General features: G+C 41.0%; 1 protein-coding gene across 2 annotated transcripts; it reads right to left on the bottom strand.

The window, feature by feature from the left end:
* On the bottom strand, positions 1-16,418 carry sp2 (sp2 transcription factor). 2 transcript variants are annotated; one of them, XM_022196532.2, is made up of 8 exons: positions 16,337-16,418; positions 12,846-12,922; positions 11,093-11,848; positions 8,807-9,025; positions 7,194-7,500; positions 6,507-6,684; positions 5,833-6,026; positions 1-3,887 (listed from the first exon to the last, which is right to left on the bottom strand). In XM_022196532.2, exons 1-8 carry the CDS (start codon positions 16,341-16,343, stop codon positions 3,787-3,789), a joined length of 1,839 nt encoding a protein of 612 aa, XP_022052224.2. In that variant the 5' UTR covers positions 16,344-16,418; the 3' UTR covers positions 1-3,786. The 2 variants fall into 2 exon arrangements, with proteins under 2 accessions (XP_022052224.2, XP_051801599.1); XM_051945639.1 differs by lacking the exon at positions 16,337-16,418 and adding an exon at positions 16,244-16,308.
* Between the last annotated feature and the right edge of the window lie 10 nt (positions 16,419-16,428).

The raw sequence follows: 16,428 nt of genomic DNA, 5'->3' as shown, positions 1-16,428 counted from the left end.
ATAGTTTGAGTTCTTTATTGAGGGGAAAGACTGTAGAAAAGGAGCAGGCTATGTTTTAGCACCTTTATACAACTTATAAAATTAATTGCTGGTTCTCTAGGTTCTCCTGATACACACAACAATTGGCTGTAAAAGATTGTGACATATGGGCTTGGAGAAAAAGGAGCATTTAATTTACAGAAAACAAGCAAAAGAAATGCCTTAATTTGGAAAAATGTATCACACTTAATTACAATCAACAAATTTTGGAACCTGGGATTTTAATCAGTGCACATGACATTAGCATGTAACATAAGTTAAAAACACAAAAGGAAATTTACAATTGTTACCTGGAATTAGACAGAAAAAAACATCTTTAAATACTGGGTGCAGCTGTCTAAGGCATCTTTAATTCAATAGAAAAAAAGATCTAGAAGTCTTATACAAAGCAGGAATGAAGCTATACAATGTCACATTATATTTTATTCCTTACACATTGTACAAAGGTCATCTCCTTAAAGGCTGGCTACGCCAACCACAACACTATGCAGCTTAATTTTGTTTTGTAATATCCTACATTTACCGTGTCTGACAGACACACACTTTATTTACATATTCAGACATGAAATACAAACATAAATATGAGCAGCCTCCATCTGTCCTTCCCAATGGCATTCGGACACATTCTTTAAAAAATACACCAAATATTGGCCAGCTAAGCTGTTTTTTTAATCATGTCACCCCCGTAAAACACTTGAAGAAAACCTTGCTCAAAGTGCTTTAAAATATACTGAACTTTTATTCAGCTTTTTGGTCAAATTTCTCTCTTCTGTACAGAGAGGAAATTGTTGGAGAATTTTTAGCAAGACTGAACCATCTGCTAAAAACGAATTATTAAAACACAGTAAAACTCAACAGAGGTGCAGCTGCTAGTCGCTGTCTGATGGCACCGTGCTAATTTGACCAAAAGGCTTGTTTAAGAATTGGTAGGTGTACTTCTTAATAAAAGCAGCTCCATTCAACTTCAGGCTTCAAACTGACTGATGACCTGTTAGTAAGAGATCAGTACATCTTTGTGATATCAAAACTGATATGAGAAACAGTATGTTTTCTGTAAATGATAAATGAGCAACCTGTGTGAATACTCTGCAGTAGGCCTAATGCTGGTCATTTCAACAAAAATGTCTCAAGTGTTAATTCAGAGTTAAAGCTATTATATAGCTGGAAAATCATGTAACTGAGAAAGCTCGCTTTTTTGTTTTGTTTTTGCATCTCATGACGTGATTGTCAAGTCAGGCCAAATAATAAAAAATCTGATCATATATACAGCAATGCATAGGCTACAAATCACCAAATCCAAAGTATGTTGTGAGTTAAACAGAATGAATGTGACACCCTGGAATGATGTGGTTCTCATTTATCAGTACACAAGAATAAGTAGAGCTGGGTATTGTTTAGTAAAGGTACACCCCTTGTCAAAAGTTTTGAGACGGGTTCTAATTTATTTAAATGAGAAAAAGTTTCGACAGGGGGTGTACCTTTTCTCTTTTTTTTTGAAAGCATACACCATGATTAAAACTAACTTTAATACAGGAAACAGAAGTTAATGTTGAATTTTGACTAAGGACAGGCAGACATTTAAGAACTCAACTAAAATACAGTCTAAAAATAACAACAGTTTGATTTAAATCAGGAACGACGTGAGGCTAAACATGGACAACTGGGATTTCAGTACCAAAAAGCACTGAAATCTGATACCCAGCTCTAGATGTACGCATACCTGTTGTGGCATCAGAGATGGATAACCAACTATTAGCAGCCAGGTTTGGATCTCACAGGGAAAGGAGAGGTCTGAGCAGGTTTGTCACCAGGGTCATCAACTCCTCTTAACATTTCACAGAATTAAATCCTTCAGAGACTTAGGATGTGTCTTTGATCTTGTTTCCAAAAGTCCTAGATTTGTTTTAAGGCTCTTAACTTGGCTCCGTTACCCTCAACAACACAACAAGGTTTTCCATAAATGTTTTTTTTGCAGTGCTTCTCTAAAGCCGATCATTTTAGGTAGTGTGCAGAAATGAAATGATTATTACTCTTGGATATCTTCCAGACCAACCTGCTTGGACAAGTTATTGGTACAGTTTTCTACAAATGTTTCATCTTTTGCATGACTACCTAATAAAGCAGACCTACTGTCCAACCTGGATCCACATACGCTGTTCAATCACAACATGAACTGTAAATTTATATTACTGACTTTTAAGTGACACGGGTTCCTCCTCATCTTTAAGGAAAATGTGTCATTGAGTTGGGTCCTCCAGTCGTCTGAGATGTTAATAACAGCAACAAACCCTTCTGTGCGGCCAACAGAAGTCATATCCTGCATTTGCCCGATCTCAGTTACAGGATGGATCACAACATGCTGCTTGATCACCTGGGCTGCTCAAATTTGAATCCTCTTTGCTTTGGTGTTCCACAAGGATTAATTCTTGGTCCTCCACTATAGTTCAGTTTGGTTTCTTTGAATTAAAATAAACTATTTCCAAGAAATGCCTTCTGAAACATTTTTCTAACCTTGAAATGAGTCCATATCTTCATCCTGTTGCACTCATTTGACTGAAGGCATCCAATGAGTCATCGAGCTTCACTAAAACACTGACTGCTTCAAATCCAGCGGATGCTTGCTTTTACCTGTTAATTTATTTCACACTTTTAACGACAACTTCTAAGGCACAATGACTCCTGCCCCTAAATTCCCAGTTATGAGCACAAACTCGGCTTCAAGTGTTGCAAATGAGAGGCTTGCCTCGCTGAATGATCTCTGGCCAGCCTGATAGGAACCCTCAAAGCAAACTGTCCATGTTTTCAGATGTTCTCTTAACATCCACTTTGTATTTCTGCTGTAAATTTAAGCTTTTACTGTTTAGCTTCAAGTCTCATTTAGTCTGGATACTTTGCTCTTTTACATGCCTACTTTGCAAATCAATCTGTAACAATTGTATGGAAAATGTTATAAATAGTTTATTATCAATATTATATATAATAGTATGCATTTATACACTTTAAAAATAGCTGATGTAAACTTCTAAAGTTTTCAAAAGTACTGTAAGAGGGGTTTGTATGCAGTGGTCCCCAACTTATTTGGGTTTTACAGGTTTTAAATCGGCATCGATTCCTGCTGACACACAAATAGCTTCAAACAAAATGAACATCCCACTGAGGTCAAATCAATTCTGTTTACAAAACATGTTCATTTTTTTCTTTTTTTAGTGCTTGACGGCCAATTTCTGGGAGCTTCCGATGTTCCACAACAAACAACTAAAAAAAACAAAACACAAGCAGGTTTTGGGGAGAAAAACAAAACAAAGGAGATGGAAGCAGTGACTGACGTCCTGGAGTCTCGGGTGTTGGTATCTAATAATAATAATATTAATAACAATTCTGTTTATGTTCCTTCTGCAGAAAAGCTCATAAATAAGCAAGCAGAGTTAAGCATCTGTGTCTGAGGCCTCACCTTCTTACAAATTCAGTCAGAGCTAGGTTTGGTTTTATTCAGGACCAGAGAAAAAAACTATTATTAATAAACTTGCTGGATCAGTTTGAAGTCCATCAGGAAGGGTTTCTTTGTACACCAAACTACTCAGTGTCATAGAAGAGTGAGAGGGAATACAGGGGCTTTTCTGGAGTATTTCCCCCTTATGGGGTAAGTCACACGCACACTCCCTTGGTCGCCCTGCCCTCTCTCTGTCCCTCCGTCCTGAAACACAGTTAGTTTTTGTGAGTTTGTGTATAACTCAGCACACAATCAGCTCACAGGTTCTTGGTGTTTATGTGAGTCTTGTAATGCTTCGTCAGGTGGTCGCTCCTCATGAAGCGTTTCTGACACTGGCTGCATTCAAATCGCTTGTCTCCTGTGGGAGAAAGAAGAAACTAATTGATGTGCGATGCCGTTATTGTCAAATTTAGTTAGAAAAAAATCTTTGAGGCAGGCCTGGGCCAACACAACATGCTAGCAAAAACTTCAACTATTTACCCACCTTCTGAACCCCACAACCCACCAGCAGGTTTAAAAGCATGTTATGTCTTCAAAGAAAAAAAAATTACTCACACAAATAAAGTTACCAGAAACAGAATTATCCAGATGTAAAGTCCTTCAACTAAACCTATGTGAATTTAAGTATAAATCTATTCAGTTTCAAAGTCAATTGTACCAAATTCAGGAGAATGCCAAACATTCTGTGCTCCTCAACGCAAATAAGAAGCTATGACCGCCTCAGCTGCAACAAATGGTCCCTTGATAAAAACTGATGGGACATTCATCTAAACTGCAGGCTGTGTTCATGCAGAGCAAACAGAAGTCAAGTACAAACAAATTACACATGCAGCTAGTATATATCTACTGCACTTAGAGTCACCTTTTTTTCCAGTATCAGTAACACCTGAGGAATTTTTAAATTTCTGTGAAGTGAATAATCCTTCTGGCATCACAGTTTTGTTATTCGACCCAAAGAGATTTCTGAGGTCTCTCTCCTTCTAGCCCAGTGGTTCTCAGATTTTTTTCTGTCAGGCCCCCCTTTGGAGGACAAAAAACTTCCGCATTTTACAAAACATCATGAACAACCTCAAGTTTCTTAAGAAAATCAAGTTCAAATTCAACAATATTATGCCTCAGTTGATCATTTATACACGTGCATTACAACTGCCAGATCACAGTTTGTCTACAAAGGCACAAAACATTCTGTCACAACTATCTGGGACTGAACAATCTAGTATTTTACTTCATGATCAAAACAACTTGTTACGGTCTAGAAATTATTTAAAATTTGCAATTTACAGTTAATGTCTTCTCTGTAATTTCTACTCTTTGCAAAGTCATCCCACTAGCCAAAATGAACCATCTGGCAGGCTGGTTTTGGCAGGCGGTAAAAATAATCGGGGTAGCTGAGCCGAGGTGGTGACGTCATCAAGTACGCCAGTGCTCCAACTGCACATTAACGATGCGTTCTCCCGTTCTCAGGAGTCCATACTTGTCAAGTACGCAAGTACGGACTTGTACAACGGCCAATGCAGTTTGTGCGCCACGACAGGCCGACGTAAAAGCAATAGTTCAGCTGATTAGTTTTGCGTAGACGGACCTTTTCCTCCCAGTCACTTGCGCCCCTCTTCTCATGCCTCTGCGCCCCACTATTTGAGAAACACTGTTCTAGCCATAGGTGTGCTGTTTCCACAGAGGAGTGATACTTTATACTGCAGTGAAGAATGAGCCCACAGTGAGTAACAATGTGACCCAAGCCAAAAAAAAAAAAACACCCAGGAACTGCTCAGCATCGACATGTAGAGGACCGTAGAGAAGCGATGTGAAGTTATCGTTTAATAATATTCTGCACTCTATATGAATAATTACTCCATGCAAATACCAAAGAAGATCACACAGAAAAACTGTCAGCAAATACTTCTATTCTTTCAGCTCCTCTATTTAGCTCAAAGGAGCAACATTTTGTCAGTCATGCTTGCTTTAGTGCCCAAATACCACAATGCACACTTTAACTGAGTGAGCAAACATGCCAAACTAAAAGTCCTGCTTTTTTTTGTTTCAGTTTTGGATCTCACATTCATTTCCTGTTTGTGAACCGGTTAAATCTGGTATTGTATTTTCACTGACAGTGCTCAGAGGCAAAGCAGGTCACTTTTTCTCCCACAACCCAACGTGTAATTGCCTACACTCCTACATCTTTTAAAGTTTAACTTCTTCTGGAGTAAGTGTTTGATATGGAGAATCTGATTGTGAAATGAAGCATTAAATGATTTTAGAACTCACTGTGTTTGTCTACACGTGTGTTTGAGTGTCAGCGGTACCTGTGTGCGTCCTGGCGTGCCTTTGCAGCTCGTCACTGCGTGTGAATCGCTTCCCACAGAAAACCCAGTTGCAGACAAAGGGTCTCTCGCCGGTGTGCAACCGGACGTGAGCTCTGAGCAGTGATGTTTTTCTGAATGTCTTCTCACAACCGGGAACATGGCAGATGTGTTTTCGCTTCCCCACTTCCCCAGGCCTGCACAGAGAGCACAAACACATCCAGTATGATGTACAGTCTTCAAACTTCAGCGGAGCATAAAACATAACACCTTTAAGCACTGAACTCATTATCAAAAGAGACTTTCGACAACAAAAGTGCAGGTAACTACCTTAAAATTTCAGCAATGAATCTTAAATTTGTCTATGATACAGATTTCCAGTTGACTGTTTTCCCTTACAGCATTTTAATGGTTTATTTTTCTTTAAAGATTTTATGCCTGTATCTGACAGTAAAGATGGGAAAGAAAACAGTAGAATGACAGCAGCAAATGCTCTGAGAATAAAACTGGGGACTTGCTGCCTGTGGGATGTGACATAATCACTGAGCTACTGGGCTGCTCCAGAGGTTTTCCATTCTAAATTTATTCTGATCTTTCCCCTCAGAGCTGGGAAGACCCTGGCAAGGAAATCATAATATTATATTGTCGAAAATGTGTCCATCTCTTGACATACTCACCTCTTGTCTGCATCTTTACAGTAAGGACAGGTGCAGGCCATGCGACGCTTCTTCTCTCCTGGCTGGCCAGGCAGCTCCAGGGTCAGGGTTTGGTCCACCTGAATGGCAGGCTGGCCTTGCGTTGCTGCCAGCTGGAGGCCTCCACCTTGCATCGTCTGCACCGTTAGATGCTGCTGGCCTGTCAAACACAGAGACAAACACACTTTAAGAGACACAGCAGGGCTCCTGCAAGAGCTGGCAAGCTCCTTTAAAAATCCAATTATATCATGAGTGCGCTGCCATGAGTCAAACTGGAGTGAAATTTTAATTAATGGTAACATGAACGTAATCCAGATGTGACAGCAGTGAGGTGGCAGAATGTCAAAAGAGAGCCTCTATCAGTTGTTCTCTGTGCTGTTTCTCAGTTCAAATTTTTGACTGTTGATGATTTTAAGTAAGGAAATGAAAATAAAGTTAACAGAAAAGATCATCTGCCTGTCTATCCAAATTAATGTTTTTTCATGAATTAGTAAATTAAATTTACAGGCAATTGTTTTTTTTGCCATGTAAAAAACTATTAAATTTGGTGGTGCGGGCCACATACAAACTTAGTGCAGTTGCTTAGTACTTAACTTTACAATAATGGGCCTCTTGCTCCAAACAACCAACAAAGAATTCAGAAAAACTGACCAACCAGCATCAGCTCACCTCCTGCATTGGTGATGGTAACAGGAACTCCCTGAACTTGGACCCCGTTGATGCTGATCGTCTGCACTGCTTGTGCTGCTGAGGAAAGCTGCGATGTATTCAATGTTATCATTCCACCTGCCGGGGCAATTTTAGCCAGAGTCCGCTCCTTTCGTCCCCCTGCCTGCGTCCTCTTGGTGGTGGCCGCTGCCGGGGAGGTGGTGGTTGGGGCAGCGGTAGTAACCGAGGTGGTGGGGGTTGTTGTCGTGGAAACTGAATCCTGGAACTGAACGGACTGCCACTCACCCGAAGCTGTTTTGAAAAGGATCTGAGGAGAGAAAATGTCAGAAGGATGTCACAAGTTTTACTCAACTGGACTGGACAGTGTGATTGGACCATATGCTTTCCCATAATCAATTCAATTTTTATATCACTACGAGTTACACTGTGTCGATAACAGGATTCTCGCCAGCGCGTCAAAACGGCCCGTTACACTGTCTAACGGCCCGTTACGCAGTCTTAACGGACCGTTACGTTCAATTTAAAAGATTACGCTGTGATTAGGGCCGCTACGCCAGCACATTTCAAAGATTACGCTGTTGTTATGAGTGGGTCCGTCATGAGAGTGGGAGAGAGAGCAGCGTGTGTGTGTGGAAGGGAGGGGGAGGGAGGGGGAGAGCGAGTGAGAGAGACGGATAGTTGGAGGATAGAAGGTGAGTAGTTGCTGGTTGGCGGTACTGTGCGGTTCAGCCACTGTTTATAGACAATAAAGGCTGCAGTGTTCTTCGATACGGCTGGGCTCCTGTGTCTTTGCCTCTGCGGCTGCTGAGGAAGTGAAGGGGGTTAACCCAGGGCTTCCTGACCACGGTCGGGGGCCGAACAGGAAGGGTTAACACTGTGATTAGGGCCGCTGCGCTGTTATTTTGACAGATAATGCCATGTGCGTTTGTTTTTATCAACTGGGTGCCTATCTAGGTTAATTTATGTCTCCCCACCTCAGCCGTACTTTCCTGTCGATTGACCCGTTCCCGTCTATTGCGCCTGCGCGCGTGCAGGAGGACCTGCCGTTACGCTGAAAAAAAATCCTGGCGAGAACCCTGGATAAAATAAAATGTTTCTTTACTTTTAGAATTTGGGAATGTGTACATTATTTTAAAAAGAAACTGCATTTACCGGTATATTGTTAGACCCAATGTGATAGCAAATAGACAAAGGAGAGTCTAACTAAAAAACATTCCAAATATAAATAGAAAGGCTTAAAACATTGAAAAGCAATATTATTCACGACCATATTATGATGATTTATCACAACAATGTGAAGACCATGTGAAAGAGTTTTCTTGTAGTGATGAGCTGACAGAGAAGCATCCTGAAAATGTGTGTTTTTTTGATTGGAAATGACATAGGTGTTTCCGAAAAGGTAATAAGATGATGTACAAGAGGCATCACTGTGGAAAGAATAATTTCTCAGCCTTTATTTACATTTGAAAGTAACTTTAAGTTAAAATTTGCTAGGGGTATGAATAATTTCGGGTTTGACTGTATACACACTGACTGACTGACTGATCGAGCATTCTTGCATTCAGCCTGAAGTGAGGCTTTTCACAACAGCGTTTGGTGAAAGTGGGTCTGACCTGTGTTGGTGACGGCTCTGTTGGAGTGACCTGCAGACTCGAGGAGACCGGCTGTCTCTGTGGGACGGGCGGCAACGTGGCAGAGGCGGCCTGCACCACCTTCAATGCCTGCTGGGGGATCTGAACCACCTGAGACTCCTGCTTAGGCTGGACCAGCTGGACCTGCTGCACCATAGCTGGCTGCCCAGGACTCTGTACAATCAGTAAATTGTTCCCCGCCTGCAAATACAGAGACATAGGCTGTTATCTTTCAATCCTCCAGCGCTATGCTTTAAGCCAGTGCTCACATCTTAAGTGGTTAGGCTCAAAGCTACTGGGATGGTAAACCAAGAAAACTATTACTCTCTTTTTTCATAACAGCTTCCTGCAGTGCCCGGAAATGATTAGTAAACAAAAACACTGGCGTTAGAGGCTATAAAGAATTTTTAAAAACTCCATAGTTGGATGATAATTCATTCTTCATTAAAAATGTATTTTAAAGAAGCTTTCAGACAATACAAGGTCAGTCACATTTTTATCAAGATGAGAACTCAGCCAATAAGTAAATATATATATATATGAAGTTTGGAGGCACTTTGGTGGCTTCATTAAGAGACGAAACAAACATCAATTGATCAGTTCACAGAAATTTTTTTATGACTTGTAGTTTTTATTACTTTTTGAATTTTAGAATCAACATATACATCAATCAACATTCAAACACCCACAACCCCCCCACCCACAACCAAGAAGGGTCATCACTCCCAGAGGTGATTTGCATCCCCACCTATTATGAAAGGCAATACACATAGTGAGCTGGCTGAGTAACCAAGTAAATAGAACTAAACAAAATACAGCCATGTCATTGGGAAATTACCAAATAAGTGAATCCTTGGAAGCGAGGGAGCGGAGCGGCCGAGCCGGGGGGAGGGTTTGGGAGGGGGGCTCATGCAATAAACTTCTGAAATTTAAAGGCTGAAATGGTGCATTCTGGTGAACTCTGACACCTAGAATTCTTTTAACATGAAGGCTTTAATGTCTGTATGGGACCTTCTAGGCACCCCCCCAAAAACAGCACAAAGTCATGTTAATGTGATGAAACCAAATATTTATACTGGATTCAAATTTGAATGAGCCACATGAAGTCATCACTATGTGTGCTTTCCGATCGACCATGGGAGTGAGCCTCTTCTGTTGAGGAACTTGTGGGGCAATGCCACTGGGTTGTTGCAAGCACACACTACTGATCTCGTATGTTTGGTCCTGTTGTCGCGTCTCTTCCCTCCGCCGGGTGAAAAAATTGCTGGGCATTTGGTGGTTAGAGCGCTTTTCGTACAATTTCCTGGCATGATTTTTCATTTTCATGTGGTCTATCAGCGCTTGGCATCCTCTGTCGCTGTATTTTGTTTCATCGTCGCACACCATGCACTTCGCTTTCCCAGCTACATCAAACTTTCGATAATGCTCTCCAATTGTTGTTTCCAACTCGTGTTTTTGCCAGCACACTGTTGACAACTACGTGCAATCCAACCCCTTACACCCCATATTTTTTTTCTCATCGAATTTGGGCAATTCACGTTGGGTCTCAAAATTGATACCTCGATACGCGAATTTTCGTGGATCCGCAACCAAATAGCATGCCTGAAAATACATCTGGCAGCAGCTCATTGACATCACTGCGCATTAGACCAAACTTTACTGTGACATCTGAATGCTGTCAAGGTACATGCCCCACTTTCGATAATATTGTTCTGTTCTGTCCAATATTCTGTATGACATCCTTTTATAAGCAGCAGCTCTGCCCAATTCAATTGTCCAGTCCTGAAAAGAGGGTTCTCCAGGTTTCTTTCAGTTTCTGAGGATGATCTGTCGACCAATCATGATAAGTTCACAGAAAATTTAAAGTAAAACTAAGTAAAACTAGTTTGTAAAATATAAAGGTGTAACCATTGATGTTGCTGCATCTCGTTATTTCAACATCAACTGTTATTTGTTGATTAAATTCAATGTTTTTTGTTTTGGACAGTTTGTGAACGAAACTGCTCAATATCTGTGATAAAAAAGTTCACTTAACAGCTTTTTAATGGCATTTCAAAGAAAACGTTTAGCTTTTTGAGTCTCTATGAGTAACAACAACATCTATTGACTGAATTTACCATCTTGAGCTTCACAAAAACTAACAAATTGTACCTGAACAGAAAAAGTCCCTACGGACCCAGTGACCTCATAGACATCAATACAAAACTGGCACTGCAAAAAGTGGGCATCTCATTCATACTTTTCATCTGCAGCAGCAGTCAGACGTACCTGTATGATGTTGTCTCCAGCTTCTATTAGGATGGTCTCCATCTGCTCTGGGGGTGGTGAAGCAGCTTGTGTGGGAGGCGGTGGTGGAGGATCTGCAGCCAGAACCACTTTCTTCTTTCTCCCTCGCCGTCCTTTTCCAGGAGTAGGAGGGGTAGTTGCCATCTCTGTGACGATTTGAGTCCCACCCACCTCGCCTGTAGCCACATTAAGGGGCAGTGTAAGCCCACTGGGCAGCTGCACCATGTTAGGAGCTGTGTTGTTTGGCTTCCGCAATTTGAGAGAAGGTTTTATGGCTACAGTCTTCTGTGGCGTGACAGGAGTGGTGGCAGCAGCTGGGGCCGGCACAGTCATGGGAGTGGTGATAATGGCCTGGTTGGTGCCTGGTATGAGCTGAATCTGACCTCCCTGGGGCATCACCTGGATCGTCTGGGCGCCCTGGATCTGTGGCACCACCTGGTACTGGATGTTGGCAGGGGCCGAGGTGTTGGTACGGGCAGGACTCTGCTGGATAGTAAGGACGATGGGGCTGCCAGGGGCTGTGGAGCCCAGGCCGGCTGGGAGTTGGATCACATTGCCCTTCGTTGAAAGGAAACCCAGGTTTTTGGGTGGAGCAGGGGCTATAGGAGCCGGCTTTATGGGAAGGAGCCTGCGAGGTTGCGGCTGTGCTGGAGGAGAGGTGACAGGAGCCTGAGCGGCAGGAGGGCCGATTTTACTGCAGGTGGCAGCCAGGAGGGCCAGAGGAGAGGGCTGGGTGTCCTACGGGGAGAAAGAGTCTGCATGAAAACCAGAATGAGCAGAAAGAGCTCTAAGGACAGGATAAGGTGAGGGGAGCTGAGACATCAGAAGCTAAAACAAACAAGTGAAGACAAACCACAGTGAAGCTTTCAACTGCACATAAAGAATCACAAACAGTGTCGATCAAGTGGTGTAGGAAATGTGAGTTTCCTCCTGCAATACTTCTGTGCCCCTCTGTGGTCCAGATGTGTGACAGTCAAGCTGCAGAGCAGGGAATCATTCTATATGATTGTTAGCTTCAGCACATTTTTTACACACTGGATCACTTAATGTACCTGAGGCATCACTGACAAAACCAATCACATACCAAAATACAACAATGAAACAATAATCTAATGACTATTGGTGCCTGCAAAAGATCAGTAGAAAAAGTTACACCAAAGTGAAGCATTTGTTACATGGACATAATGGCCTAAAACTTTGCAGTATTGATAGGCCGTTGATTGATCACTTGGAACATCCGATCAGTTTGGTGAAGGAAACGTTCACTGAAGCTGCAGTGTATCATAATATAAAAAATTAAAATCTCAAATGGTATTTACTAATACAATTATCAAAATAAATTACCAAAATTCAGCTTTTCTCAAGCTTTAAAGTTCATCTCACATTCAGAAGAAAGCTTTGACATGGAGTTGAAAGGTAAATTCTCAGTTATTAAGATGCAATATTGGTTTTCTGACTGCACAACTTCAAGTAATTCAGGCAGTGAATTTCTTATGAGGATGTCTTACTACAGCAGACTACTAAAAGTGCCAAATGTATTGACAAAAAGAAGTTAACATTTTGACTTAAATATACAGAAATGGTCCCAAACTCAGAACATTACTAGACCAAAAATGTGCCCATAGAGTGCAGCAATAAAAACGCATCATGATGAACAAAGATAACAAAGTCAGGGGAGTGGAACAGTTCAACCAGAGGGCAGTACAGCAGAACATGACATCTAGCTGTTACTTACTTGTGCAGAAGCGGTGGAGGGCTGAAGGTATTCGCTGGGACTGACAGCGACAGTGGTGGCCATACTGTCCTGTTGTTCTGGAAAACACACAGCACAGTCAGATTCAGCCTCTATTTTCAGTGGTTAGGTTGTTCAAGGACATCAGAGGACATTACTACCAAACAGAACTGCTCTGACAAGGACGAGCTGTGTAATGTGTTCCTGTAAATGCCATGTGATTATTCAATTTCATGAATGAAACAAATGAAGTCATTAACTGCAGGAATTAGTGCATTCATTTGCTAGCAGTTCCATGTTAGCACATTCATTTTCACCACACGTGTGTCATATTAGCATGACTGACATCACTTTAAGTATCAAGGACTGTAAAATATTTTAAGAAAACACTTTCACCTTATTATTCCAACGCTGGTGGAAAATATTACAAATAATCACATCTAAGCAAAGATACGTCAAATATAAACACATTAGGTACTAATTTTACTGAGTTCTCTTTATATTTTGAAAAACATCTGCCAAGTCAGTGGTAACTAACATTACACTGGCAGTGAAAATTACAATATATGTTTAAGAAACTTAAATATGCATTGTTTAAGGGTTTTTAAGTTATGGTTTCATTCATTTGGTGCACACACCTGTACTTTTAACCACTTTAAAATAAATTAATGCCTTCAAAAAAAAGACTAATTAGTTGTCATGATGCATTATCTTATCTTGCAATTAAATTTTCACAACATAACAGCTGTCTGGAAGGTAGCAACAAAATACTAAAAGCATGACTTGTAAAACAGTCTACAGTAATGTAAAGATGTATAAGGGATTACTACATAGCAGTACGTCTGTTCCAGTGGTTCAGTAGCTGAGTATGTATGGATACAGACTTGCTGTTTTTTTTTTCATTCTGTCATCTACTCCTGTGAGTACCAGTTAGCACATCATTACTATCTGGATTTATGTTTTCATAATCCAGTGTACCAACAACTTTCTAAAATTCAACCAATCAAGCAAGACAAAAAAAATGCACGGCAGCATTTTCAACAAGTAGCACAGGGCTGAGTCTTCTGCAGACTCGAAGTAACAGCTTTCCCACAACCATCATGCAAGCTGGTTTTCGTAAAGTTAGCTGAATGGCTACCAGAGCTGTTTGGGTGTGATAACACAACAACACTGTATAACAAACAACAAGCAAGTGGCAATGATTCAGAGGCACTCTAAGCCAGAAATGCACTACTGGACTGCAGTCAGAGACATTAGGCAAGAAACAGAAAATTTATGGAGCATATTATATTCTCATTTAGACAGTCAGCATAAGTACATTTAGGGCAGGCTGCCCAGCAGTTTAAGAGCAGGCTAACTCTTGAGGACCAGACCGAGCTGTCTAATGGTCAAAATATGGTGAGGCTGTTATTGTCAATGGCTCACATATGATTTACACTACAAGACCTTTTCCTCAGGCAACTACCGAACTATAATCAGCTTAGACAGACAGATAGATTTTATTGTCATTCTACAATATACAACAAAAGTGCACATTCAGAATGAAATTCCATTGCACTCAATTTTATATATGTACACACACACACACACACACACACACACACACACACACACACACACACACACACACATATATATGAAGACAGATAGTCTGTGTTTCATAGAACGGTAGTGCTTGGGGTTATTTGAAGGTTTAAAAGGACATCTGTTGTCATTCATGAGTGCATAATACAAACAGAAATATTATTACTCGTACTTGAGTGCATCAGTCTAGCTCAAGGTACGATAGCTGGCAAATGCCTTAAATCAAAGTGCAGGTAACATGTAACCACATGACAGCCACAGATGCAACCAGCAGGCAATGAATAATAGCTGTGAGAAATGCACACACTGCTGAGAAAAAGTGATTCACCACATAGCTATTCAAACTGCAAAATATGCTGACCTCAGACACATGCAGTGAGCATCCTCAAAGACTCGCCTGGATTTAAAAAAAAAAAAAAAAAGCTCTCTACAGAATAAAAACTAATTGAACTGGAAATCATATCTCCTTGTTTGTCTTTGATTTTGTTGTACCTACTCTCAGGTGTGTGTCGCTTTGGATAAAACCGTCTTCGGAATGAAACTGTAGAATTGTTTTTCCTTCTCTATGATAAGAAACACATGCAAATGCACCCATGGCATTTGGTATGACTATATAAATTAGAATGAGGATAGTGTCATCCGAGGAGAGACCACTCCCATCAGGATACAAATGTTTAATCATAAAGTCAAGGTGATCAATCAGAAAAACTTTGTATTGATTTACAGGGATCCTTCTCTCAAAGCAGACAAGAGCACTTAAACCACCCCAGCAGAAAGGTCTCCACATCAAAACAGACCACACATATTCCCCCAAGGTCAAGGGTTCAGGCTTACATGTGTAATTTCTCATCTATCTGCACTCATTTCTCAGAAATTTAGATTTTGGTTTAGTTCTGCAGCTTCAGCAAAATTATACATGAAAGGTACTTAGACTTGAGTAATTCTAAACACAGCACAAACTTATAATTATAAGAAAATCATTGCAACACAAAATCTTCTTTTCTTTAAATGTCTTATTTCTGACACTTCATCTGTCAGCACTGAACTATACCCTGACAGAAAATAAACACAATCTCTGTGTTGTGGCAGCTCATCACTACAACTCACAGGAACCCTGTATTTTGTCTGCATCATAAATTAAAACCAGCTGCCTCAACTTTCCTGTCAAAGCCAAAGACTTTCACATGAGGATATTTCTCCACTCTGAACAGCTAATCTCTCTTGGCTGATACATTTTTGGATATACCAACGTAGATGGGTGATTACCGTGCTTCACAATAACAAACTTAAGCAATTTTACAGGCACCGTCAGTTCTGCGAGTGTGTCTTTAAGCCCTCACAGCAATGCATAAATAAAAAAAAACTGTGCGGCCTCAAAATAGCGCCGCCATCAAACACATACTGTTAGGTTGCTTTGCTGTGGACAAGCAGTTAGCGTTAGCAAGCTAGCTAGCAATACTGACTAACTAGGGCTGACTGAAGTTGCTAGCTGCTAGCTTAAGCTGCTTTGGTTTCTGTGCAGCCTACTTTCTATGGACGAGCAATTCAAAACAGGAACGTTACTTGCACCATCAAAATAACTCTGTGCTTTGCTATGGACTTGATGGGTGGTGGAAATGCACGAACAGATTTTGGAAAACACAAGTAGAGGAACAGCTATACAGCTTCAATTAGCATTCACGCTAGCTGACGCGTAGCTAGCAAGTCAAAACTCTCTTTGATAACGTTACAGAAAAAGGCAGCCCTTTTCCGGAAGTGCACTGCTTATTTTGGTTCACAAAACCACCTGAGTCCCCCCAAAACACAGTTATTCGTACCACACAATGTCAAGAGGTTTTCTCTTCAATGCAAATATAATGTTTTACGAAGTAGAATGTAATATAAACACCGATGTTTTAATTCCTACCCACCGCTCATGACGACATTCGCTCTCCGCGAGCCTTGAAGACCGAGCCCATGAAGGAATCCGCCCGCGCTGCTGCACCAATCCTGAGACAATGGA

This window comes from Acanthochromis polyacanthus, chromosome 3, assembly GCF_021347895.1.
Source record: "Acanthochromis polyacanthus isolate Apoly-LR-REF ecotype Palm Island chromosome 3, KAUST_Apoly_ChrSc, whole genome shotgun sequence".
NCBI lineage: Eukaryota > Metazoa > Chordata > Actinopteri > Pomacentridae > Acanthochromis > Acanthochromis polyacanthus.
Note: the sequence above shows the minus strand (reverse complement) of the source record. Positions and strands in the feature narration are given on the sequence as shown.

Bases quoted from the DNA above. Each gene is read 5' to 3' on its own strand.
- sp2 (XM_022196532.2), bottom strand. The intron at 11,849-12,845 runs GTAAGTAACAGC...TTCTCCCCGTAG, and splicing joins CCTCCACCGCTTCTGCACAA to GACACCCAGCCCTCTCCTCT. The intron at 3,888-5,832 runs GTACCGCTGACA...TTTCTCCCACAG, and splicing joins GCACGCCAGGACGCACACAG to GAGACAAGCGATTTGAATGC.